This window comes from Rutidosis leptorrhynchoides, chromosome 6 (assembly GCF_046630445.1).
Source record: "Rutidosis leptorrhynchoides isolate AG116_Rl617_1_P2 chromosome 6, CSIRO_AGI_Rlap_v1, whole genome shotgun sequence".
Lineage (NCBI taxonomy): Eukaryota > Viridiplantae > Streptophyta > Magnoliopsida > Asterales > Asteraceae > Rutidosis > Rutidosis leptorrhynchoides.
The window spans coordinates 4,848,834-4,875,433 of NC_092338.1; the positions used below are offsets into that span (position 1 = coordinate 4,848,834).

The following is a 26,600-nucleotide window of genomic DNA, read 5'->3' on the forward strand; positions in this document are numbered from 1 at the left end:
GTTGTGGACTTCCGATTTAAAGGGTCCTGGCTACCTGCTGCATCTATTGGCTATTCGAAACGTAGTCAAAATCAGAAAAGTCTATTAATTTGATAACTTATATAATTTTTATATTTATAACTAATAGGTTACTTAGTGAATGCACCGAGCAAAACGTTCACCACATTTCATACGTTCACCTCCTGTAACTCGATCAAGACATCTAGCTAAAATTGCCGCCGTTAATTTTTCTTTAGAATCATCATCTAGGCAACCAAGTACTCCAATTCAAATTTTCGATAATCTATTTTTTGAACCCGACTTCACAATTGAGAACCCGGAGGATATTCAAGGACAATTCCAAGATCCTGAATCACTAATCATTCCTCCTGAACTACAAACAGTTAAATCAGAATCTTCTAGTGATTCGGATTTAACAAATTCATACATGGAAGTAACGGAACCTCAAAGTATGGAGGATCGAATGAGAGCTACACGCACTGGCCAAGGACATACCATTATTCAACCAGACGTTAATGCGCCAGATTATGAAATCAAAGGACAAATTCTACACATGGTAACTAATCAATTCCAATATAGTAGTACGCCAAAAGAATATCCAAACGAACATCATCGAACCTTTAATAGGATCTGTACTCTATTTAAAATCCGAGAAATTGAGGATGAACAGATCTATCTCATGTTGTTTCCCTGAACTTTAAAGGGAGAAGCCAAAGATTGGTTAGAATTGTTACCCGAAGGAGCGATTGACACATGGGATGTCTTAGTTGAAAAATTTCTTAAAAGATTCTTTCCGGCATCTAAAGCCGTGAGACTTCAAGGAGAAATTGCCACGTTCGAGCAAAAGCCAAACGAAACGTTATATGAGGCGTGGACAAGATTCGAAAAAATGTTGAGAGGATGTCCTCAACACGGGTTAGATACTTTTTAAATAGTACAAATATTCTATCAAGGTGTCGACGTTGCTACACGAAAAGACATCGACACAGCAGCTGGTGGTTCCATTATGAAGAAAACCGCTACCGAAGCTCACAAAATTATTGATAACACAGCCTCCCACTCCCATGAGTGGCATCAAGAAAAAGATATTATTCGTTCATCTAAAGCAGCTAGAGCCGATTCTAGCCATGACTTTGATTCCATTTTTGCAAAAATAGATGCTTTCGAGAGACGAATGGAAAAGATGACTAAAGATATTCACGTAATACGAATCAGTTGTGAGCAATGCGGTGGACCACACTTAACAAAAGATTGTAATGTTGAAGAAACGATGGAACAACGTGAGAATGTTTCCTACATGAACCAAAGGCCGGGAAATAATTATCAAAATAATTATCAACCGCCAAGGCCAAACTTCAATCGACATCAAAACATTCTTTACAATCCAAATGGACCCAACAATAACTCGTATAACCAACAAGGTCCGAATAACCAACCAACTCAAAACAATACTTTCAATCAACAAAGACCTAGTTTGTATAAACCACCACAACAAACCGAAGAGAAAAAGTCAAATCTGGAAGAAATGGTACAAAAGCTAGTTGAATCTCAAACACAATTTATTGCAACTCAAACCCAAACAAATGAGAGGTTTGATCAGTCATTAAGAACTAAACAAGCTTCCATTTTGAATCTAGAAAAACACGTAGGTACTCTTGCTAGCGTGAGGAGTGAGAGGGAACAAGGAAAGCTACCGAGTAATACTGAAGTAAATCCTCGGAATGAGAATGTTAATATGGTGTCAACAAATTCTGAAAAACAAGCACCAGAAGATGGGAAGGTTTTAGATGTGAGTAACAATGAAGAAGTTACACCACCACCACCACCCGAGTATGTAAAGCCAGTGGTGGTACCATACAGACCACCCATCCCGTTTTCAAGAAAAGGAATTGAGTATGAGCAAGTGATAAGTAATAAAGTTTGTGATACCATTAGAAAGAAGAAGAAGAATAAGAAAGTGCAAGAAATAAAAACCGTAAAAGTAAATCCGGTGAAGACAGTTCCACCGAAACTTCCACACAAGTTGGGTGATCCGGGTGAACTTATTGTTCCTTGTCTACTTAGTGATTGTGTCATGTATGATGCACTAGCATATTTAGGTGCGAGTGTGAGTGTTATGCCTCTTTCATTATATAAGAGATTAGGAGTAGGTGAGTTAAGTTAAACAGAAATGAGTGTTCGACTCTTTGATCAAACCATTAAGCACCCAGTTGGAATTGCTGACAACCTACCCGTTCAAGTGGGTAATTTAACCTTTTTAGTCTAATTTATTGTCATTGACATAGAAGAGGACTCAAACGTTCCTCTAATTTTAGGTCGACCATTCGTAGCGTCCACCGGGGCATTAATTGATGTAAAGAGGGTAGAATGACACTTAGTAATGGTGAAAAATCAATCACCTTTGTGATTCGAAAGTCTAAATCTCCACCAACCAAAACCGTTGAACCAATAAAAATGATTGGTAAGAACCATATTATTTTACCAACTCCAACGGTAGTGCTTAACAATAATAAAACACCTAAGTGTGGGGAAGATGAAGTAACACCTAATGATGACTTGATAACAAAGAACCCCGTTGTTGATACGAAATTAAATGACCCCGTTATTAACAGTTCAATGAAGAAACTTATTAAATGGATTCGCGATGCTAGAACCAAGGGGAACTTTAAGTTGTGTAACCGGTTAATATCCAACCTATCGCCTAAAGAAAAGGCGAAACTAGTTGAATTTGTGGATATTATACAGGAATCCGACCAATGGCTTAAAGCAAAAGTCACATATATGTAAGTTGATTATGGTCCAAAAGAAATTGACGATGAAGTTAATCACAATTTCGACACCACAACTACCTAAGTGTGGGGAGATTCAAATGTTCTAAAAAGAAAATGTTGTCTAGAGTTAGTTGTTCTGTTCTCGTGTAGTTCCGAGAATGGAATCCGATTGGTCTTTTACACTAGCAGACACTAAAAAACTAGTTTTCTCCCCCCATTCTGAATTTTTTTTGTTTTGTAGGTTTTGTATGAAATTAATATGCATTTTTTTTAAAAATTTAAGTTTTGTGTGAATTTAAAAATAAAATTTACTTTATTTCATTAAGTTTAAAAAAATGATTTCTAAAATTCGTCGTGAATTAAACACTAGGTCATAGAACCGAAATTACTTTACCCGAGGGCGGGGCGAAAAATTTTGTTATCATTATTTTTAATTTTATTGATCTAAAGTATGCCAAAAAAAAATTAAAAAACACAAAAATCTTTGCTTTTAAAACAATCACTTTAGAACAAAAATTTTAAAATTTTGTCTAGGGACGGACTAGGTAAATGTACCGAAACTACCTCTACCAATATAAAAAGGAAAACAAAATTTTAAATTTATCAATTATTTGTTTTATTAAGTTAAGGTTTTTATATAAAAAAAAAGTATGTATATATTTGTTTGTAGTTTATGTTATATACAAAACAGGGTAAAACAATGCACTTTCAAAGACTGGCATTAAGTTCAGCAAAAGCTACTAATTTTAACGAAAAGACGTAAAATATCAAATGTGATATAAAACAATATATTTGCAAACTCGGTATTTTTAATCATTTTTCTATGCTAATTACCCTCATGAATTTAAATTTTTACTGATTTCTTGCAAATGAGGGCATTGCAAGATCTCAAGTGTGGGGAAGGGTTATAAATTATCTCGGGTTTACACTTGGTTTAATTGGCAAATTTTGTGAAAATTTAAAATTTTTTTAACTAAATGAACTCAAAATCATGTTTATACATATTTATGAACGATAAAACTAGGTGTTAATGCCGAAATTATTGTTGCCTCGAAAAGGACATAAATTGAGAAACAACCTAAAACGCTAGAATTAATTTAAAATGAAATAGAAGAAAATAAAAAGGCAAAGAAAGATAAAATAAAAGCTAAGTGTGGGAAGAATTTACCAAGTTCTTTAAAACATATATCACATATTTTTGTACAAGATTATTGCAGGTACTTTTGTTTTGGACTAAACTAATCAGTTTTACCCGATTTACTGTAATATATTTGAAACAAAAGATGGATCTACACGATGAATCAATTCTATCATTAAAAGGAAGTAAAGTCTTCCGAAAAAGACACGCGCTTCTTGATTTAGGTCAGGAAGTTGTCGTCCAGATCAGCTGTAGGTTGACGAAAAATCTAGAAAAGTCATCTCTAAAATCAGCAGGAAATCCACGGACCTCAGCATCAAATAGTGTGACGATCGCTCCAAATCCATATGGACGTACACGTCATTCATCGATTTCATTGCAAGGTATTTGACCTCTATATGATACGTTTTGTAAACATTGCATTCTTTTTGAAAAGGCACACCATAAATGAATATTTAAATCAAAGGTTTTCGACATCTGATGATTTCTACATATAGACAATCACCGTAAATAATAGTTTACAATAGTACTTCCATTGACAATGCAGTCAAAATAAGATACATGGTGATGATTTGGTGAATGCAACATTTCCTTGATAAATATGTCATGTAAGACTCCATGCACATAGCTTATCTAACATATAAGCAAACAGCGGAAGACTTCTAGGGAACCTGAGAATAAACATGCTAACAAGTGTCAACACAAAGGTTGGTGAGTTCATAGTTTTAATGTTTTGCATAATCTGTACGTAAAGGTGGATCACAAGATTTCAGTTGTTTCGTCCAGAAACGTTTATCAAAATATTCTACAAGATTGAGCACCCTGGTAACTAAACTTAACGAATATATAATTTATACCCTTTGTATAATCATCTTAATAATACACGCAAACCAACGTGTACGCTTCTCAAATAGCATACGTCCGTTAAAAGGCTAGTGCTCTAGCTCGGACGGGGATGTCAAGCCCTATGGATCCATATACTGTTATTCTCGCCCACCAGTTCATATCCTATGTACTGGCAGCTACTAGTTACCAAAGCTAAGGGATTTTCGATTCAAACTCAGTGTAGAATTTAGTATGTACTTGTATCCATTGCGTTTAAAATAAATTGCATGTATTCTCAGCCCAAAAATATAGATTGCAAAAGCAATTAAAAAGGGAGCAATGAAACTCACCTTAGCAGCACATAAAGTTGTTCATCGTAATGTGACCGAAACTCAGAATTTCAAATAATCGTAGATCTCAACCTAGAGAACATATGTTGGTCAATAAATGTCTATCAAACTAGGTCAGGTCATAGTGTATCACAATCCTAATGCTCAAGATCGACATACAAAAGTTATCCAAAGTCGTTTCAAAAAGTCAATTTTGACATTAGTTCAATAAAACGAGACATACCTTATATAAGGAGTCATTTACTCGGTTGGTAATATTCAAAAATCCATTTTAAAAGTGACACGCTCATAACCTCGTCGTAGTAGTTTATGTATAATACTAATTAATAATACTAATAATAATAAGATTAATAATAATAATAATAATAATAATAATAATAATAATAATAATAATAATAATAATAATAATAATAATAATAATATATAAATATATACATAGAAAAAGATATCGAGAGATATAGATTGATGAAACTGGACCAGATCGAACGAGCATTTATAGGTGGCCTGAATTTCCCTGCCATGCGATCGCATGGCTGTTGTGAGGGGACTCCATGCAATCGCATGGACCCCTTTTCCAGCTCACATATGATTTTGTAATTTAGTTTGTCGACGTAATTAAATATTAATATATATATAATATATATTTAATTTATATAATTAATTATATATTATATTAAATTTACGTGCATAGTTGACTTGTAACTTTTGCTCCGATAAGTCGTACGTCGTCACTCGACTTATGTCCCGGTTCCGATTTTTCGAACGTCCCTTCGTACGCTGAGAAAACTTGTAATTTACATTTTGGGACACGTACCTTTGTCAAAATATAGCCTTAAATTATCCCTAAATTATATCAATAGAATTGTAACTTATACACTTGAGTGTTTTGGTCATTTACTTCGATAAATCATCGTCTCGCTATTTGTTAATATATATATATATATATATATATATATATATATATATATATATATAATATACATTTTCATTTTGAAATAGTGTTTTACTGTAGCAAAGTTTTTTACTGTAGCAAATAGTGATTTTCGAAAACACTGTAGCTTTTCGGGTACTGTAGCAATTTGAAAATACTGTAGCAAATTAGTGTTTTACTGGTTTATCTTAAACGTTTTAGTTAACCTATCTAAATATTAATCGAATCAATAATTGAATGTTAATATCATTTACTAAATAACTTGAAATCATATATATATATATATATATATATATATATATATATATATATATATATATATATATATATATATATACACACACACATTAAGTTATATATGTATATTGTTCGTGAATCTTCGAGAACAGTCAAAGAATAATTGATTACATGAATATAGTTCCAAAACTTTGAGACTCAACATTACAGACTTTGCTTATCATGTCGAAAATATTAAATCATTTAAAGATAAAGTTTAAATTTGGTCAGAAATTTCCGGGTCATCACAAACAGGGTCGCCAAGTGGTCAGACTTATCCTAACCATGAGAGGGCGCCGTGCAAATTAGCTTGATAAGACTAATGAATTAGACCCCCAAAAAGGACAATCACCTTAAAGATTATAAATAAGCATTTAAGCCTGATATTACTCAATCCTTGAGATTGACTTTAAAGATTGAGAATTAGAAACTCATGGAATTCGATGATATCTAAACTCGAGCTTGAACGAGAAAATATTTTGATCAAATTAAAACCGATTTGTTTTCTGAAAACCTATTTTCGATGCGTTCATTACCAATGAACGTAAAATCATGAGAATTCATCAGAATTCATTAGGTCACCTGAACCAAATCGGGTGTCAACCGTAAGAACGGTGGTTGCATAGCATGGTCGAAGACAGGACATTGTGCCAGACCAAAAAATTATAGGGTGATCTTTACTACTTCTCCTACAAAGGATAGTAATTGCATTCGATACGTTGTGGAACATGAACACCTGCATGTCATTAGACATTGCCTTAACAGTTGCTAGTTCAACGTTTTCCTTTACAACTGGACGGTAGTTTACCAAAAGGTAATATACAGAGCAAGTAAACTGGACGTGTGCTTTCCTAATACAAGGTTAGCAAGTGGGTGATACAAAACCGCAAGTTTTGAGCTAAAATTTTAAAATCTGAAACTCACAAAACCCACAAAAATATTTTGCAAAAACCGGTGAAGGGTTATTTCGGAAAACTTGTCTAGGTTAAAATCTAGCTTGAATTTTCAAAAGATCAAATGTTTTCATAAAGATCCAATTTCCATAAAGGATCTAAATTTTCATAGTCATGTGAGACTGTAAACCACATCGTTACTATCATTGTTTATACCGCCGTATCAAAATCACTGATGTATAAAGTGTGAGAACAAAAAAGTGATTCGAGTGAAGTTTGTTTTATTTCAAGTTCTGTATTGCTTGAGGACAAGCAACGTTCAAGTGTGGGGATATTTGATAATGCTAAAAAAGAACATATATTTCATAGCATTATCCTTCCATAAAGACAAGCTTTTAGTTGCAATTGTTCTATTTACAAGTAATATTCGTTTAAATAAATAAATGTGAAGACAGAAGACAGAAACGACGATTTGAAGACGCAAATGACCAAAAAGCTCAAATATACAAGATACAATCCAAGTGGTTCAATTTATTGATGATTAACGTCTAAATATTGACAAGAGTACAAGTCGCAGAACGCAAAGTACAAGATATCTAAGCATACGAAAAGGCGTTCAAAAATTCGGAACCGAGACATAAATCGAGCATTAACGTACAACTCAACGGACCTGAAATTACAAGTCTACTATGCACAAGAATATAACATAATATATATATAATTATATAAAATTATATTATATAATATTTAAATCTAGCAGCCCACGTTTTAAACTCAAAGGATGCTGTACTAGGCGGCCATGCGATGGCCGATCGCATGGCCAGGAAGAAGGAAAACCATGCGATCGCATGGGTATCAAATGCTGGCCAACTCTATAAATACCAACGAATTCTGGCCGAATGAGAGTGCACCTTCACACTTTCTTACTTTCTCTCAGTTTATATTTATATTTATATTTTATAATTATAATTTTAATTTTAAGTTAATAATAATAAGGTTATTGTAAGAAATGTTTTACGGGTTTTAAAGTCGGAACTCTGTCCGTGTAACGCTACGCTATTAATAACCACTGTAAGCTATGTTCTTCCTATTTAAATTAATGTCTCGTAACTAAGTTATTATTATGCTTATTTAAGTCGAAGTAATCGTGATGTTGGACTAAATATTAAGACGGGGTTATTGGATTTTGTACCATAATTAAGGTTTGGACAAAAGACCGACACTTGTGGACATTGGACTATTGACTATTAATAGATGGGTGGTATTGTCTAATCGAATGACAACTCATTGGAATCTGTCGAACCTATTTTCAAATTAGTTAATCTAATAATTATTAAATGATTATGAATGTCCTATTTAGTGACGTTTATACGACATCTTTTACAATCATTTAATTAATCAATTGAGTTTGGGTAATTGATTATTCATTTTGGCCAAGTGAATAAATTAATATATCATGGACTAATTAAAACAGGGGTGGATTACATACAAGGGTAATTGGTGTAATTGTTAACAAAGTATTAAAACTTTGGATTACACGCAGTCGATAACCTGGTGTAATTATTAACAAAGTATTAAAACCTTGTTACAGTCTAAATCCCTAATTAGTTGGAATATTCGACTTCGGGTATAAGGTTAATTTGACGAGCATTTTATAATTATGACTGATGGACTATTATGGACAAAAACCAGATAGGTATCAAATAAATCTAGGACAAAGGACAATTAACCCGGGTGACAATTAATTAAAATCAAAACGTCAAACATCATGATTACGAAAGTTTAAATAAGCATAATTATTTTATTTCATATCTCATCGTACTTTTATTTATCGTCATTCATTTATCGTTATTTATTTTATGCACTTTAATTATTGTCATTTATCTTTACGCTTAAAATATAAAATCGACAAACCGATCATTAAACGGTAAAACCCCCTTTATAATAATAATAAACACTTATATGTATGTGTGTGTGTGTGTGTGTGTGTATATATATATATATATATATATATATATATATATATATATATATATATATATATATATATATATATATATATATGTTAAAAATATAGTACGTAATCAACCAGCTCCCTGTGGAACGAACCGGACTTACTAAAAACTACACTACTCTACGATTAGGTACACTGCCTATAAGTGTTGTAGCAAGGTTCAGGTATATCCCATCTATATAAATAATTAAAACTTGTAAATTTTTCCGTATTTCGTATTAAAAATAATAGTATATTTCGTACACCTCCGCTCGCACATCAATATACATCTACATATCGGTATACATATAAATATAATCTATAAATTCTTAAATTAGTAACGAGAATAAGGGTTGTGATAGTCACAATTATTAAATTGTTAGTAACAATATTCAAAGTTACATATTTAAATTAGTTTAAACGTATATTTACTTATATTATAACGTATTTTGCTTAATTAAATTCACAATTAGCGACAAATTACCATCAAAACATGTTTAACAACAACGAAAATATGAAGATTAAATATTTACATTTGTTATAATCTATATTAAATTGATAAATTCGTCATTTGATTAACATTTTATTTAATATTCAATGAATATCTAATAACCCGCTTAATCCATCGGATATGGATATGGACGAAAAAACTGAAATTAAATGGATATGGATATAGATATGGATGACGAAAAATTAAATGTATATAGATGTGGATATGATATCACCCGATCCATATCCGATCCATTGCCATTCTTAGTGGCTTGAGCCCAACTGAGAACAGGAGTCAGCTAACCTACTCATGAAATGGTTGGAGGCGTTACGTACTCATTAAAGCCATTTTATGGTTTATGCATCTGATACTTTCGATTGTTTCAGTCCTTGAATTTTATAATCATGACTTCATTAATTCACCACCTGTTTTGTTTATACGATAGAAATTGAACTTTTTTTTTTTTTTTTTTTTTTTTACATTTGAAATTGTTCACCTATTAATATATTTAAGTGACTCATTTTTGCTTTTGTTTTTTTATTTGTTTATTTTTTTTTTTTACATTTGAAACTGTCTACCTATTAAAATATTTAAGTGAAAAAAATAACTCATTTTTTTTACATTTGAAATTGTTCACCTACTAATATATTAAAGTGATTAAAAATGGAGATGCGGGGAATCGAACCCCGTGCCTCTCGCATGCGAAGCGAGCGCTCTACCATATGAGCTACATCCCCGAACATGATATTGCTAACGAATAAGGTATTTATTCAAATATACGTGTACCACAACTATTCTCATATTTTTTCGTTTAAATATATTTAATACGTAGTATTTATTAATATTAATACATAAAGTGAACAATGTCACACTAGTTGAACGTTTCTTAAACTTTATTTACTTCTTTTTGTTTATAGAAAAACAGAACATTGTAAATCAACCATAATTTAGATAGTGTTCGGGTCACCTTTCTCAGTAAATAGTTTAAATATAAAAGTACGTATTATAAATTTTAATGATTATGAATCACTTTTTATAAAGTACAAATAAAAACCTATCAACTATAACAAAAACATATGATCTGTTTTAACTTTAATGCAGGCAATAATCTTACAATATATAAAAGTATGTCTATATGTCTATATGTCTATCTCTTTAGTCGTTAATAGATAACAACGTGAGTATATGGTGTGGCGATCGATTGAAATGAAACTCAATAAACGTATTTGAATCTATAAATTACATATAAGCTTTAGTTAAAATACAGAGGTTGTTTGGGTTTGCGTTTTAAGAACTGATTATGCGCTTAAAATAATTAGAATCAACTAATCTGTTGTATCAAAACTGTTGGTTTATTTTGGCTAGTAGAAGATATGTTTATCCCACATTGGTGGGAGGAAGATGTGAGGGGTGAGTGACTTGGTTATATAAGAGGGGCTAAGTCTTCATTCCAAATCGCACCAATCAATACACTTTAAGTATTTGATTATTTTTTTCTTTCTTACCTTTGTTTGAGAGTTGTATTAGTTAAATATTTTGGAGAGTGTAGTTGGCTTAAGAGAGTCGTCTATATCATTGTAACAATTTGTGATATAGTGTATTTTCTCTCTTTGGGGGCCGGTGGTTTTTCTCCTGTTTTGGAGTTTCCATGTTAAATCTTGTGTTGTGTATTGTTCTTATTTCTTTACTATTATTGTTGGGCTGGGTGGTGGGAATTAGTGAGACCGTAATTTCCCAACAACTGGTATCAGAGCGTCAGGTTTGACGGGGGTCTCGGTTATAGGAGTCGGAGTATGCTCTGTGGTTGCCACGGGAGTGGATCGTCCACACCAGAAACGAGTTCTATTGATCGTATAGGGTATCTGGTTAGACAATATTTTTTCTGATTCGTAGTAATAGTTGGATTTGTTAGTGGCGAGTTGTGGATTTCCGATTTAAAGGGTCCTGGCTACCTGCTACATCTTTTGGCTATTCGAAACGTGAGCAAAATCAGAGAAAGTGTTGTCTATAGGATACGGATACGATGTCGAAGTTCAGTCCAATGAGGTTTGATGTAGAGAAATTTGATGGGATGATCAATTTTGGCTTATGACAGGTTCAAGTCAAGGATGTGTTGATTCAGTCCGGTTTACACAAGGCTTTGAAGGGTAAACCCACCCTTGTTCCTGGCAGTGATTCTAGCAGTAAGTTCGATGAAGAAGAATGGGATGATATGGATTTGAGGGCAGCAAGTGCGATTCGTTTGTGTCTTGCAAAGAACGTGCTTGCAAATGTGCACGGGTTATCAACGGCAAAGGAGCTTTGGGTTAAACTAGAGCAGTTGTACCAGGGCAAGGGCATCTCAAATCGGTTGTGTCTTAAAGAACAATTTCATACTCTGCGTATGGATGGGGGTTCAAAGATTTCAGATCATCTAAGTATTCTTAACGGTATTGTTTCAGAACTGGAGGCTATTGGAGTTAAAACGGATGATGAAGATAAAGCTTTGAGGTTGATATTATCTTTATCATCGTCTTATGAACACATGAAACCTATTTTGATGTATGGGAAGAAAACTCTGAAGTTTGAAGACGTTACTAGCAAGCTCCTATCCGAGGAGAAAAGACTGGAAGGTAACGGGGTCTCGTCATCAGGAGATACGATAGTGTTGTGTTCGGATAGGCAGAAGAGAAACTCTAGAAAGAATCTGACATGCTGGAAGTGCGGGAAGACTGGGCATGTAAGGGTTAATTGTCCCGGTGGAGCTAATCCGGCAAATGGCTCCAAAGACGCTAACATTGTCTCCGTTGTTACGGAGAGTGACGAATTCCTCTGAAGTCACGTCATCCTCATGGTGTGTCCGCGCCACCGTGGAAAGGGATGTTCGTTAGCGGTTCCACAATTACACATGGGCATTGGTTTGGCGTTGATGCAGGTTGTGTGGTGGAAACTGATGTTGTAGCTGATGAAACTTCCAGGGAAAGCCAAACAGGAAGTTGCACCATAAAGTTTCAGCTGGTTGTTCAACAACATGTGCCGAGGTGAAATGCTTGGAATGTGATATTCTAAGTGCTATACTCTTAATGGTGGAGTATGATAATTCTTGTTAAGAGTTATGATTGTCTGTGATGACAATGATTGTCGGTTTAGACAATGTTCGATGAAGATGCAAGTTTTGTCTCTTGGGAGATAATGTCAACGGCATGAAGATGAGGATCTTGAAGTTGTCGTCGAGGAAGCGTCTACATCGGTTATCCTTGCAATGTGGAAGCATGGTTACCTTCTTCTATCCAAAAGGTGGAGATTTGTTGGTTTATTTTGGCTAGTAGAAGATATGTTTATCCCACATTGGTGGGAGGAAGATGTGAGGGGTGAGTGACTTGGTTATATAAGAGGGGCTAAGTCTTCATTCCAAATCGCACCAATCAATACACTTTAAGTATTTGATTATTTTTTTCTTTCTTACCTTTGTTTGAGAGTTGTATTAGTTAAATATTTTGGAGAGTGTAGTTGGCTTAAGAGAGTCGTCTATATCATTGTAACAATTTGTGATATAGTGTATTTTCTCTCTTTGGGGGCCGGTGGTTTTTCTCCTGTTTTGGAGTTTCCACGTTAAATCTTGTGTTGTGTATTGTTCTTATTTCTTTACTATTATTGTTGGGCTGGGTGGTGGGAATTAGTGAGACCGTAATTTCCCAACAAAAACGTGTCATAAAATAATAGTGTTTCGATTCGCTTATACTGTTTGACAATGTAATGATCAAATAATCAGTCAAATAAGTGTTTGATAAATCTGATTATTTGTTAAATTAACAAGTAAAAAACGTAATACTCTGATAATCATGTTTTGCTGCAGTAAGGGGTGACTTGTTTTTTCATTTTCACATTTTGTGTTTCTCAAATCGAAAATAATTGATTTTTTTTGTTTAACTTGTCAAACACTATAAACTGATTATTTACAATTTGAAAACGTAATAATCAAATAATCAAGTTCCAAATGCAAAGACAAACACCCCAATACTGAGTATAAGTTTTATTTTTAATTTAGAACCATTCAAGATTGATTTTTGTCTAGTTTTCAACCCGGGACTTTCATATAGTCCTAGAACTAGTCCAGACTTCTTAGGCCCCGTTTGACTCACGGAATCTAGTGAGACTCTGGCGGAATTGGAATTGAATTTAGACACGACGCGTGTTTAAATTCAATTTCAACTCTGCCGGAATCCCATTGGATTCCGTGAGCCAAACGGGACTTTATAGTCCATGCATAACCGCATTTGATTTTAGACTGTGCTTTTTTTCAGCTTGCACTCCAGCTCTCAACACGTGTCAACTTTTCATCCGTTGAACATCTAAAGTTGGATCGGGTTACCCATTTGAATCAGGTCATTGATTTCTATCATTTATCTTATCATACCGAGATGAGATTTTACAGCACCTGCTTTGACTTCCATTCATATTAGTTACACGTGTCCTTCATCAGCCTCCACCTCCACCTCCACCTCCACCTCCTCGTGGAATTATAGAATTAGTTAAACTGTAACGAAATCAAACGTACATGATGAGTCACCTTCCCTCTCTTTCGATTTCTATATATTAGGATATACATTAATGTTCCATTTTTATTTTTATTACCTTCCACTACTGTCTTCTTCTAAGTTATCTTACGTTTTACTCGATCCAGTTTTCACTTGTATAATCCTATTGCTTTGCTGACTAATCAGTTTGACGACCGCTCGATGTTGTTTCTTATTTACGATTTCGTGTTTTCTTTGATTTAGTTCTTTCCTATTGAATGTTTATTCTATTCGTTTTTGTTATTTGATATGCTTGTGAGATTGTTCCTTATGATATCTAATACAACAATAATTATGTAATCAGGTTTTTAAAAATCGATGGTTATATATATGTTACTTTGGACTAATTCACGATGATTGATTATATATATATATAAATGATAAAATTAAGCAATGGCTTTTTGCCAGCTAAAGTTTATACAATCGCGAGCCTCTAGCTTGGAGCACCCGGAGCGAACAACCTCTCACTCAAATTCCACCTGAGACGTCGTGTATTTTCGTCCCACCCACATTCAGATGACAATGTCGAGGGACATCGACAGGCCTAACTAGAAATTAAGCGATCAAAACATGCAATCGAAAAGTCTGAAAACTATCTAACGGCAAGTCGAGCCATACAAATCAAACTAACCAATCAAACACGGAACAACGAACAAAAACCGTAAACACTAACAAACTTAACCATACGACACAGAAAACAAACATAAATGAACTACCAAACAACTACAAAGCCTAAGACAAATAAAAGGAAACATAACGGAATGAAACACAAACACAACAGACAAGCACTACGATCAAACAATGCCATAGACGCTTTTTTACCTCTCGAACCCGGCTTAAGCATAATTTACTGTACACTTTTCCTCAAAATATACACGTAATGTATTTGTTAAAACTTACTCTTTATATAATTACGGAATAACCATGAACTCGATTTATATTATTTTTCTTCATAAAACTAAATAAAATCTTGTTCATGGATCTTGATCACCATCTTATCAAACTTGTTCTGGCTTGTCAATCGTTTAAATCTTCGTTGTACCAATCACAATCAAGCTACTCAGAACTCAAAATCTTGACAAAGATTAACGCGCACGCGCCACCATACCAAGGCGCGTGATGTTAAGAGTTAACTCCTTGTAATATTCATACATTACAATGACTATATCCAGGGACGGAGTTTAGATATTAAAATTGAGGGGGCAAAACTCATCGAAGTGTTGAATTATTCTCTTGATAAATAAAACATAACCTACAATTGTGCCTTTATAATTCATGAAAAATGATATAACAAAAAATGTGATACACACAGTGGGTCAATTATTAAATATGTTACACTAGAATAAATGTTGATATAAGTTAAATTTTGTGTTACTTTTTTTATTATACGGAGTAAATAACTGATATACATAGGTGGTTGATTTTTTTAATTTTAAACTCCAACTATACTTACTATATATGTAAAAATGAAAACATTACAATATTGAATGCCATAAAATTATGAACGACTAGTAACTAGGAGTACAAAATTGGTGGGGTAGCCCAGGCCCCTTTTGGTTTTAACAAAGCTCCGTCCCTTATATCACAATCCTATATTTGTGGCTCTTCAGATACTCGCCATAGCTTAACTGAATTATCCAAACTACCACTATAAACAATCCATTCTCGTTCACTATCATCATCTTCATCTTGTTCTTGAACTGCTAAGCATTTAACCGGGCCAGTATGTCCATTCAAAACTGATAATAACGTATGAACACCACCCATTCCCTTTCGCCACACGCATATACTCTTATCCGCCGAACCACTCAACAACAAGTTTCCAGCTGTTGCAAGACAAAGAACTGCCATTTTGTGTCCCCTCAAAATGCCACCGTGGGATAAAAATTGTTTATCGCGTTCCCAAAAATTTACCAACCCATCTGAGGATCCAACATACACGGTTGCATTTATGGTATTTAATACCACAGATGTAACCGCGCTATCTTGATCCAAAAGTGTGTAAACAAGAATATGTTTACATTTCTTTCCAACTAATTCCCTTCTCCAAACCTTCACGGTTCCATCAGCAGACCCCGTGAAAACTAACCCATCAAAGCCCGTAACAACGCTATTTATAGCGTCCTCATGGGCTGTTATGGATTCTAAACACTTGGAATCTGATAGTCTCCAAACTTTTAAGGTTTTATCCCATGACCCCGAATATAACAAATCTTGTTCATCATCTAAATTCATGCAAGCAACTGCGTCGTAATGTTTTATCCATGGAACATTACAACTTCGTCTTACTTCAATGTAATTATTAGGGTTCATTGAGCTTTTGATATAATCTTTTGTAGTAGGTAAATTACCTACCCTTTTATAAGCCTTTTTTGTTTTATCCGAATATTTCCAGATCCTAATTTTGCCATCATGGTGTCCCGTGAATACACGATCACCAGACACCACGATGGCTTTAACTAATCCACTACTCGAGTTAAATCCGGAAAACTCCGTCAAATTCTTCAAAACCCGAATGTTTTTCGAATCTGATCCGGTGTATAACAACTCACCCGATGAAGCTAACGAATATATATGACCTTCTTCAAGTACCAACGATCCGATTAACCCCGTGTTTTCAGCACTCCCCTTAATATTAACATGATGGAGATTAATCCATGGTGAAGACATTTGGTTAAATGGTGACATGAAGTGATTCACCGGAGATGAATTCGACGACATGTTGCGACTATGAGATGAGGCGTTACTACTTCGATTATCGGATTCAGAATTTTCGTGTTGGTTTTCAGTTGTGATGAATATGTTTGGCTCGGAGCTATGAAGAAGTACGGCGAGTTTTTGTCTTCGATTGGTTGCATTTTTTAAAGAAATGATTGTTTTTCTTGTCATTTTGTTTTGTTAAAATGAAGAGATTAATTTGATTGAATGATTGAGGCTACTGTGTTTTTGCGAATGAGAATATGAATCGAAAATGAATGAGAAGGTGAAGAGTCGTATATAGAATAGATCGAGGAGCTTTATGTGGAAATATGGATGGAGTATGGGTTAGCTAAAAGTAGGGGTACTATATATATAGGTGAGGAGATATGACGCGTGTCCTGTTGAAGATTATTCTTAATGTGCATTTACAATTCAATTATCGTAATCGAAAGTGCTAGATGTGAGATTTACAAAATTATTAGAACAATAGTTCATGTGCAAAAAAAAAAAGAAAAAAAAAAAGGAGACATTAATGTTGTCCTATAGGTGATATCGAATAGTTCATGTGAAAAAAAGGAGACATTAATTCGTATTGGAAAAGCTCGTTTAGGCATACGAGTTTGTTCGAACTCGACCCATTAAGCTCGAGCTCGGACTCGTTTACTAAACGAGCTTTAAAATATGTTTAAGCTCAGGCTCGAGCACGTTTAGGCTCGGCTCCAATCGAGCTTTTAATGAGTCGAGTTCGAGTAGCTCGACTCATTTATAATCCTATTAGAGTATAGTTATAGTTATGTCAAAAGGTACGGTATAACAACCTTTTTGAGGGAGCCTCTGGTGCAACTATCAAGTAATCAATAAGGAGTAATTATTTAGCTAGTTGAAATAAAAACTCTAAAATATATAATAAATAAATAAAATTAAATGGTTTGAAATTTACGATTTAATCTCGCCGCTTGGGGGCTTGTCACTCAGGGGTTTTACTCACTAGTGAGGACCCAATGTGATCGTTGCTAGAGAAGTTTCCTCTGCGAATCCAAAAAAATTTACGACTTAGGTTATGTTTGGCAAACTAACTGGTAGCTGATAGCTTGTAGCTGGTAGCTTTTAGCTGATAGCTGATAGCTTTTACCTGATAGCTGGTAGCTGTTAGCCTTTTAAAGATACAGTATTTTGGTGTTTGGGAGAGGGGCTGAACTGTTAAATAAAGAGTAAAATGACAAAAGGCTAAAAGTTAAGCGCTACTTCTAGTAGCTGTTGACGATTTGAGACCTTAGATCAAACGTTAAACCTAAACCTAGAGACGGAAACACTAGATTAGGTGAGCCGAATATGATTAATCCTTCGGGATCGAAGAATCAAACCTACACGAGATTAGATCGATGCCTAGGATTGCTATTCGGTTGGGGTTGTGTTAGGGACGATTGCAGAGACCAGAGAGACGGCTAAAAGTGATTAGGGTTTGTAACCTATCAATGAAACCCGTCACCTCTATTTATATTAGTCTGCATGACCATCGGACGATGGTCCTTGGCCATCGACCGATGGTCCATGTCCCTCGTCCAATGGTGCCTTCCATCGGGTGATGATCAGAGTTGCCAACCAACAACTCTAAACTCATCCTAAGGTATTGGTTTAACAAGATAAACATTAACAAGTGATAACCAACATTCAAACATAATTGTTCATACATGAAATGACTAAATTAAACGTGTATCAAAGATAGAATTGAGGATTACAATACATACACCAATTGTAACTTTTGCTTTTAGCTTTTGCTTTTATCTTTTTCCTTCTGTCTAAGAGCTTTAAGCTCGTTTAATCAAACGAAATTTTTTATTAAATAGAAATTTTTTCATAAAAGTTAAAAACTAAAAACTTCAAAAAGCTACCACCAAACATTGCCTTAATGACGTGTGTACCCATCCGGTTTTAGATATGGGCAAGGATGGATGCTTGACTTCTATTTTTTTCTTTTTAAAAACGTGACATTCTTGATTAGGAGGATACTTTTCAATTTTGACCACGAAAGCTATTTGTTTTTGCATGTGAGACCTCCTACACTAGTCCTACTATCGTGTCAAGTGCTTAAACATTTCATCTACCAACTTTTGTCTTTGAATTCAACAGTATATTGAAATTGAATTGAGTATTTTGAACGTGTTCTATTAACTCGTTTATTATTTCTTTCTAATAACATGATTGAAACTTTAAATTGAGTCATAATTTTATTTCAGACAAAAAAAAAAAGAACAAAAAAGTAATGTCACATTATCGCAATTACATTACATTACAATAATTATCATTATTGAAATTTAATGTTGTTAATATATAATTTTACTTGGACATTACTATAGGTGTAATTATAGGTAAAAATCACGGTTAATATTACTCGACACGGTTGATAACTCCCTTCTCCTTTATAAAAATGTGTTTATGGGAATAGATACTTCTTTGGTGGGGTTTAAGTGGGACTCCTCATTCATCCATCGGTGAAGCTTTTTGCGGGAAGTCTTCTCTTCAAACATCGGATTTAGCTGCGAAGATTTGGAAAGCGATGGAGTGGACGTGCGGATACCTTATTAGAAAAAAAATCGAAATCAAAATACCTTCAAAAATGTGTGTTGGAACCAAGGTTGTAAAAGTCACGAGTCGGGGACGCATCGGTCTAGACCTAAAAAGGACGCGTCGGCCGAGTCGGTGACGCGTCGGTGACGCATCGGTCGTTGACCAACGTTGACTTTATTAATAATTTCTTAAATATATATTTATATACATATAAAATAGTTGATTATGTACCATAAATTTCTTAAATAAGAACTTAAATTTAAAAACAATCGAACTTTAAACTTAATTAATGTTACCGAGTACATAATCAGTAAGGACATTAAGAAAAGAGTGGCCCAAAAAATAAAACAAAACCTAATTTCTAAAAACATATCAGATCTTGATGAAAATTTGACTGATTTTGACAGTTTTTGACCAACTTTGACCGTCTTTGACAGACTTTGACCGAACTTTTAGCTTTGACCGTCTTTCGAGTCGTTTTTAGAAAAAACGGGACGGAGAACCCAAAAAAACGACGCATCGGCCGACGCGTCGGTCAAGTCGGACGACTTTTACAACACTGGTTGGAACCCTCCGATTGCGTTGAATGAAATCCAAGTTAAAAGCTTCGAATGGATTGCGAAACGTTGCAAAACTAAAAAAATCGATTGGCATAACTGGCTTCACAATCCATAAATTTTCATCGTGTAATTGTTTCTTAGGCGCTAATTGTTTTAAGATACTACCATAGCATCTTACTTGATTAGTCCCTAAAGATATGCAAGTGTGTGTATGTGTACTGATGAGTTTGTTGTATCTGTTGGGTCTCTAAAATGTGGTTTCCCCAAATACATTGTAATATGTTGTGTTGTTAATTAAATTATTGCTTTTAAAAAAAAAAAAAAAAAATTGGGCCATGTATTTGGAACCGTTTTGGTTCCCTGCTATTTCATGGTCATAAAATCATCCGTCATAATCACTCATATTTATTTAAACAAAGTAATTTTATAATGTGATTTACTTAACATACAGAGATGCTATATATGTACAGTAAGTTAAAGCTTGATCCACTGTATCTTACGTAAATATATTTAATTATATTAATAACGTACCATATAATGGAAATACCCTTTGAAGATGGTGGTGTTAAATTAGATCGATCTATTGGTTTTTTTTTTTTTTTTTTTTTTTTAAAGAATGTGAGAAGGAAGGATGGTTACCTCCTTCTGTGCCGGGAATTAGAATTGGTAGCTCTTCGGCAAAGGTTTCGTCATATGAGATTGAAAATCGGGCGGGTAAAAAACATAATTGGTTTGATGGTTGAAGCCTATTATTAAGCACTGGCGATTCTAGGATGAAATGTCAATGGGGTCCTAATTTTTTTTTCTAAGGCTAATTATATTTGAAGTGTACTTTAGTGGTTATTTACCTTTAAAAAAACACAAATTTTAAAAATATATGGGGTCCTATACTTAAATTTAGTGGTGTCATGTACAATTTGAAGTATACATCGTATAAAAAAAATTTCTACTAGTGGGGTCACAGGACCCCACTCCCTTCAAGGTAGAGTCGCCTCTGTCATTAAGACTCGGAAAGGTAAATCGGTAGCTAGGTAGGTTGTTTGGGCGTTTTGGGTTTGTTTTTTAGAGTTTCTTTCGGGTTGGTTTCGTATTGGTCTGTGTAGTGGCGCTTTTTCATGTTATGTTCCGGCATCATTGCTTTGTTTCGGTTGCTCAAGACTCGGATTTAATTAGTTTTTTCTCATTGTTTAGTGATTAGAGTTTGTTTACTGCTCCGGAACCTTGCAGTGGTTTATGGATTCGATTGTAACTTTGTTCGTTCTCAACTTCTGATGAAAAGTTCCACTTTAATGATATCATTATTTTTGCCAAAAAAAAAAAAAAAACAAAAAAAAGATGAAATACCCTTTCTATAATATACTCCATTCATTCTTGTTTCTCAACAAATTTCTTTTAATTTATAATATATTGTTAAATTATTTAGTTTACCTTTCATTTAATAAGCGGCTGAAAAATTAATATATAAAAGTGTAAAATTGAAACTTGGTGATTTTTTGTTATTATATTAAGTAAGGAGAAATTATTTTGGAACTGATGTAAATAAAAAGATAGACTTTTTTTTAGAGACAGAGGAAATAAATTAAAGAAAAATTAGTGAAGGTTTCCAGCCTACAATCTAGAAGCTCACCTTCTAGATATTCAAAGTAGCCTTCTTTGAACACCATGTAGAAGAAGCAAAGATGAACACGATGACGGCCGCCCACCATCTCCGTTCACACGACACCTTCCTCGTTCACACCATTCCACCGCCACCAAAGTTTTAGTATAAATAGAGGTTGAAACCTCAATTGTAAATCATCCCAAAATCACTCAGAGAAGTGTAATCACAACCTAGATAGTGTGTGTGAGTTTGAGAGTTTTTTGTAAGAGTTTTGTAATACTCTGTAAATCTATTCTTGTGAGTAATAGAGTTGTTTTTCTCTCAAATTTGTATCTCCCAACGTCCAGCGATCCTCTCTTCCTAACAAGTGGTATCAGAGTTTGGTTAGAGACGTTGGTTGAGTTTTTGGGTCTTCTGAAGTTTCCTCAAAATCCAATTTTGAGTGTACCAATGGATTCGTCTCGTCGAACCGAGTCCAACGCAAAAAACGGTGACTTAAACGGAGTTATAACGAGCCCAGAAAACGCGGTCAAAGTTTGGTCAACTCGCCGGAATCTCGCCGGAGAAGACGACCGGTGCCGGAATTTTCGCCGGAGAAGGCGATCACTGTAGCAGTCTTGTAGCAATTCACTGTAGCAGTCATGTAGCAATTCACTGTAGCAGCTGGCGGCACTGTAGCAAGTTCATGTAGCAGTACTATAGCACGTTCCTGTAGCAGTACTGTAGCGGTACTGTAGCAATTCTGAAATTTTACAATTTGGTCCCTGAAATTTTCAGAATTTTATTTTTGGTCCTTGAAGTTTATAAAAAATTATAATTTTGCCCCGTAAGTGGAATTGAAGCCGCGAAGTGTCTATTCCACCATTTTCAACCGTTCCGAACGTATCGATGATCTCTGTTTTCTACAATTCAACCCCGTTTGTGTTGAAAAATTATTTGTAAGGTGATAATGTCCACAGAAGAGTCAATATCATCTTCCGGGGCTATGATTATGCTCACAACCACAAACTACACGCTGTGGAAACCTCGGATGGAAGATCTCCTTAGCTGTAAGGATTTGTTCGATCCTATTGAATTGAAGGGTATAAACCCTGATTCTGCCAAAGAGAAAGAGTGGAAGAAATCAAACCGAAAAACTATTGGTCAGATCCGTCAATGGATTGATCATAGTGTCTTCCACCATGTTGCACAAGAGACATACGCATATGTCCTCTGGAAAAAGTTGGAGGACATGTACATGGCCAAGACTGCTCGGAATAAAGCCCTACTGATGAGGCGTTTAGTCAACATGAAGTTTAAAAGTGAAACTTCAGTTGCCGAGCATACCAGTGAGTTCCAGAGCTTGGTCAGCCAGTTATCGTATGTAGAGATGCCGCTTGGCGATGAAGTTCAGGCACTATTGCTACTTAGTTCTCTTCCCGATAGTTGGGAAACGCTGGTAGTAACACTCAGCAACTCAGTCCCGAATGGCAAACTTACCATCTCAATGGTCAAGGATGCCCTATTCAGTGAAAAGGCAAGGAGAAAGGACATGGGCACATATCAGACCCATGTCTTTGTCACAGAGAATCAGGGGAGACAGCGAATGAGTAGCAAAAATAAATGGAGAGGCTGAAGCAAGAGCAGGGGCAGGTCAGCTGATGGCAGAAAACCAACATATAAATGCCATCATTGTGGATTAAAGGGACATATGAAGAAGAACTGCTACCGATTGAAAGATGAACAAAGTCAAAGCAGTTCACAGCCGAAGAATAAGGGTGGAGAAATATTAAGCAGTTCATGCAGTGGGAACGTGACTCCATACAAGGAATACTTAACAACATACAAAGCTGGTGACTTTGGAGCAGTGAAGATGGGAAATTCCAGTTCCACTGATATTGCCGGAATTGGTGATGTCAAGATAAAGACAAGTTCCGGGAGCACAATCACTCTGAAGGATGTCCGCCATGTGCCAGATCTTCGGCTGAATTTACTTTCCGGAGTAGCTCTCGACAAACAGGGCTATGATAGTCATTTCAGTAGAGGCACGTGGAAATTGTCAAGAGGCGCTATGATAGTCGCTCGAGGATACATTTGTGGCACACTATACAAAACTCATGTGAAGATCTGCACAGACAGTATTAATGTTGCAGAAAAGGAGGCTTCACAAAATTTATGGCACCAGAGACTTGGTCACATGAGTGAGAAAGGGTTGTCTACCCTAATAATGAAGAAGCTTATCATTGTAGACAAGGACGCTACACTAGATCCTTGCAATCATTGTTTGTTTGGTAAGCAGCATAGAGTCTCAGTTAATTCCTCTTCAACGAGAAGATCAGAGTTACTCAGTCTGGTACACTCTGATGTTTGCGGTCCCTTGGAGGTTGAATCAATTGGCGGCAATCGATACTTTCTAGCGTTTATCGATGATGCTTCTCGAAAGGTGTGGGTATATTTCTTGCGGACGAAGGACCAGGTGTTCGATTACTTCAAACAGTTCCATGTCATGGTAGAACGTGAGACAGGAAAGAAGTTAAAGTGTCTTTGATCCGACAATGGCGGTGAATACTCTTCCAGGCAGTTCGATGCCTATTGCAGATCATATGGCATCCGACGTGATAAGACAGTTCCACGTACCCCTCAACACAATGGTATAACAAAAAGAATGAACCGAACAATCATGGAACGTGTTCGGAGCATGCTCAGTATGGCTAAGCTGCCAAAGCCATTCTGGGGAGAAGCAGTCAGAGCCGCATGTTACTTGATCAACCGATCTCCATCAGTACCACTGAATTTTGAAGTTCCGGAGAAACTTTGGTATGGAAAGGATCCATCATACTTTCACTTAAGAGTATTTGGATGTTTGGCATACGCACATGTATCCAAGGAGCTCAGGCAGAAGCTGGATGCAAGAACCACTCCATGTATATTCATAGGCTATGGAGATGAAGAATTTGGATACAGATTATGGGATCCAAAGGAGAAAAAGGTGATCAGAAGTACGGACGTGGTGTTCCATGAAAGCCAGACAATAGAAGATATTGAAAAGCCCACAATATCTCAGAAGACAAATGTTGCCGCTCAGGTGCCAGAGGCAACAATGGAATCATTCATGAGAAATGAATTTTCAGTGCCAGAAGAAATGCCTGAAGTAGAAGATAATGATGACGGTGCTGAGCAGGGGGAGCCACAACCCCATCTGCCAGACGTTCCAGCACCATCACAAGGTCAAGATGATGGTGGATCTCCTCATAATGTTCCAGAAGTTCGTAGATCTGAACGAAGCCGGATTCCATCGAGCAGATATCCAGAATCCGAGTACCTTCTACTTACTGAAGATGGAGAACCAGAGAGTTTTCATGAAGCAGTAACTCATAAGGATAAAGAAAAATGGTTACTCACAATGCAGGATGAGATGGATTCTCTGCAGAAAAATCAAACTTATGAGATTGTAGAACTTCCACGCGGGAAGAAGGCACTGAAAAACAAATGGGTGTTCAAGCTGAAAAAGGATGATAGTGGAAAAGTGGTGAAATACAAAGCACGGCTTGTAGTCAAAGGATTCCAACAGAAGAAACGGATTGATTTTGAAGAGATATTTTCACCAGTAGTCAAGATGACTTCAATTAGAGTCATACTTGGATTGGTCGCAAGTATGAACTTGGAGCTTGAACAGATGGATGTAAAGACAGCTTTTCTTCATGGAGATTTACATGAAAAAATTTACATGGAGCAGCCAGAAAGTTTTGAGGTTTCAGGAGATAACCTCATATGCAAGTTGAAGAAAAGTTTGTACGGTTTGAAGCAGGCACCTAGGCAGTGGTATAAGAAGTTTGACTCGTGCATGGTGAGTCAAGGGTACAAGAAAACTGCAGCAGATGAGTGTGTCTACATTCAGAAGTTTTCTGAAGGAGATTTCATTGCTCTTCTACTATATGTAGACGATATTTTGATCGTAGGGAAAGATGCAACGAAGATCAACCAGCTGAAGAAGGAACTCTCTAAGTCTTTTGACATGAAAGACTTAGGACGGGCTCAACAGATTTTGGGAATGCAGATAACCCGAGACAGGAAGAATAAAAGGTTATGGCTATCTCAGGAGAAGTATATTGAACGAGTGCTTTCACATTTCAATATGAACAATGCCAAACCTTTTAGCATTCCATTAGCCAACCATTTCAAGTTAAGCAAGAGTTCTTGTCCCTCATCCAAGGAAGAGATCGGGGAGATGTCTTCAGTACCATATTCTTCAGCAGTTGGAAGTTTGATGTATGCGATGGTGTGTACAAGGCCCGATATTGCTCATGCAGTGGGAACAGTGAGTCGTTTTCTCTCCAGTACCATATTCTTCAGTATCATTGCTTTAGCCGTGTTTAAGAATGGTCTTCCTAATATGAGAGGAACTTGAGAATCTTCTTCCATGTCCAGAACAACAAAATCTACTGGAAATACTAAAGTACCAACTTTAACTAGCATGTTTTCCATTATCCCTCTAGGATATTTTACTGATCTATCGGCTAGTTGTATACTTATTCTTGTTGGTTTCAATTCTCCAAGGTCTAGTTTAGTGTATAGTGAATACGGCATTAAATTTATACTAGCACCTAAATCTTCCAATTCTTCTATTGAACTAAGACTACCCAGAAAACATGGAATTGTGAAACTTCCTGGATCAGATAATTTTTCTGGTATCTTATTCAACAGCACTGTAGAACAATTAGCATTCATAGTAACAGCCGAGAGTTCTTCCATTTTCTTTCTATTTGAGATTAGATCTTTCAGAAATTTAGCATATCTAGGCATTCCTGAAATTACATCAATGAAAGGAAGATTTACATTTATCTGTTTAAACATATCCAAGAATTTGGATTGCTCGGCTTCAAGTCTCTCTTTTCTCATTTTACTCGGGTAAGGAAGTGGTGGTTGGTATGGTTTAACATAAGGTTTAGCTTTAACTGTGTTATCTTCAT

At 35.4% G+C, this 26,600-nt stretch overlaps 1 protein-coding gene and 1 non-coding gene across 2 annotated transcripts; both read right to left on the reverse strand.

The window, feature by feature from the left end:
- Positions 1-10,331: 10,331 nt before the first annotated feature.
- Positions 10,332-10,404, reverse strand: TRNAA-CGC (transfer RNA alanine (anticodon CGC)). Its single transcript has one exon. It is a non-coding gene; the product is annotated as a tRNA-Ala (tRNA).
- Positions 10,405-15,717: 5,313 nt separating this feature from the next.
- On the reverse strand, positions 15,718-17,241 carry LOC139853245 (protein JINGUBANG-like). The gene has a single exon (XM_071842619.1). It carries the CDS (start codon positions 17,110-17,112, stop codon positions 15,814-15,816), a length of 1,299 nt encoding a protein of 432 aa, XP_071698720.1. The 5' UTR covers positions 17,113-17,241; the 3' UTR covers positions 15,718-15,813.
- Between the last annotated feature and the right edge of the window lie 9,359 nt (positions 17,242-26,600).

Bases quoted from the DNA above. Each gene is read 5' to 3' on its own strand.
- LOC139853245 (XM_071842619.1), bottom strand. From the start codon at position 17,112: ATGACAAGAAAAACAATCATTTCTTTAAAAAATGCAACCAATCGAAGA.